The 1442-nt window shown below is 35.6% G+C and overlaps 1 protein-coding gene across 1 annotated transcript; it reads right to left on the minus strand.

Moving 5' to 3' along the window:
* Window positions 1-338: 338 nt before the first annotated feature.
* Window positions 339-947, minus strand: LOC127723379 (putative nuclease HARBI1). Its single transcript, XM_052229968.1, has one exon. The coding sequence runs from the start codon at window positions 926-928 to the stop codon at window positions 410-412; it is 519 nt and encodes a 172-aa protein (XP_052085928.1). The 5' UTR covers window positions 929-947; the 3' UTR covers window positions 339-409.
* Window positions 948-1442: the final 495 nt, after the last annotated feature.

Raw genomic sequence — 1442 nt, forward strand, 5'->3', positions numbered from 1 at the left:
TCAATTTTGAATAATCATATAGTTATCATTTTAGTAAATAATTTACCTTATTTCCTTTGACAACTATAAGCTATAAGTATACAATTATAATTTCAGTTGAAAACTATAAGTTTACAATGATAATCGCTATACTGGTTTGTTTTGTATACTCTTATTTGTCTTGGACATTTTCTTTTTCTTTTTTGCCATGTCTTTGTCAGTTTTATATTCGACTTTTGAGTTTGAGTGTCCCTTAAGAATCCTTTTCCTTTCTTTTAAACCTAAAAATTGTTAAATTCCTTTGTACCACCAAATGAAATTTTATTGGTTATATGTCTTTGAGATAGTCATCCAGGTATCAGAATACAAGAATACATGCAATGAACAACCCATTAGTGATTAAAAAAGAAGGATAAGAATATTTTTTTTATTAATTGTTGAATCTGTTATTAATCAATCTAGTACGAATAACTGCACCATCATTTTGGATACCAACATATTGCTGTCCACCAATGTTTCCATGATCTCTTGGATTATCGTTTCCTGGAGGCAATGGAATTCTATTGTCAATACACATGTTGTGTAGAACAACAACAGCTACTATAATGTCACAACATCTAACTGGGCTGTACAACAATGTTCCTGCAGTGGTATCGATACATCGGAAACGAGATTTTAACACTCCAAAACTCCTCTCAACAGCACATCTTGTTCTCATATGGCAACTGTTGTAACGTTGGTCTTGTCTTGTTGTTGGGTTTATGACTGGTGTTAGGAGCCAAGGTCGAAGTGGATATCCACTGTCCCCAAGAAGCCATCCATCGCTTATGTCTCCGTCTTCAAACATTTCACAAAGCCTTGAATTGCGCAATGCAAATGAGTCATGTGTACTACAAGGCCACTTTGCCACAATGTTTAAAAACTTCAAGTTTGAGTCACAAACTCCCATTACATTAAGCGAGTGGTAATTTTTTCTGTTTACGTACAAGTGTTCACCAACAGTTGGGCTTTTGATACGCACATGAGTACCATCAACAGCACCAATAACATTTGGAAAATTTGAAATGTCATAAAAACCTTGCTTTAAAGCTTGAAGAGATGCTTGATCTGTGGGCATCGAAATGTATTGATTGCATACATTTTTCAAACATTGTGTGACGTCACGTGTAATAGTAGAAACACTAGCTCTAGAAATACGATGGACATCAGCATTAACCAGTTGAAAGCTCCCAGTCGCATAAAATCTTAGGGCTACCATTATTTGTAATGAGACAGGAAATGCATGGGACCTTTTAGTCGGCCTTGCGAGCTCATTTTGGAACATTCCACAAAGTTCTAGAATCATTGGTCTTGAAAGTCTATATTTACGTACAATATCAGCATCGTCCAAATAGTCTAATGGATTGTCTCTGTCCCTAAACACTCTGTTTCGGCGAATATTATTCGCTCGCCGTCTTACATGA

Source organism: Mytilus californianus, unplaced genomic scaffold (assembly GCF_021869535.1).
Source record: "Mytilus californianus isolate M0D057914Y unplaced genomic scaffold, xbMytCali1.0.p SCAF_1, whole genome shotgun sequence".
In the NCBI taxonomy this organism is placed as follows: Eukaryota; Metazoa; Mollusca; class Bivalvia; order Mytilida; family Mytilidae; genus Mytilus; species Mytilus californianus.

Excerpts from the sequence above, each read along its gene's own strand:
- LOC127723379 (XM_052229968.1), bottom strand. The coding sequence starts at position 928 with ATGGGAGTTTGTGACTCAAACTTGAAGTTTTTAAACATTGTGGCAAAG.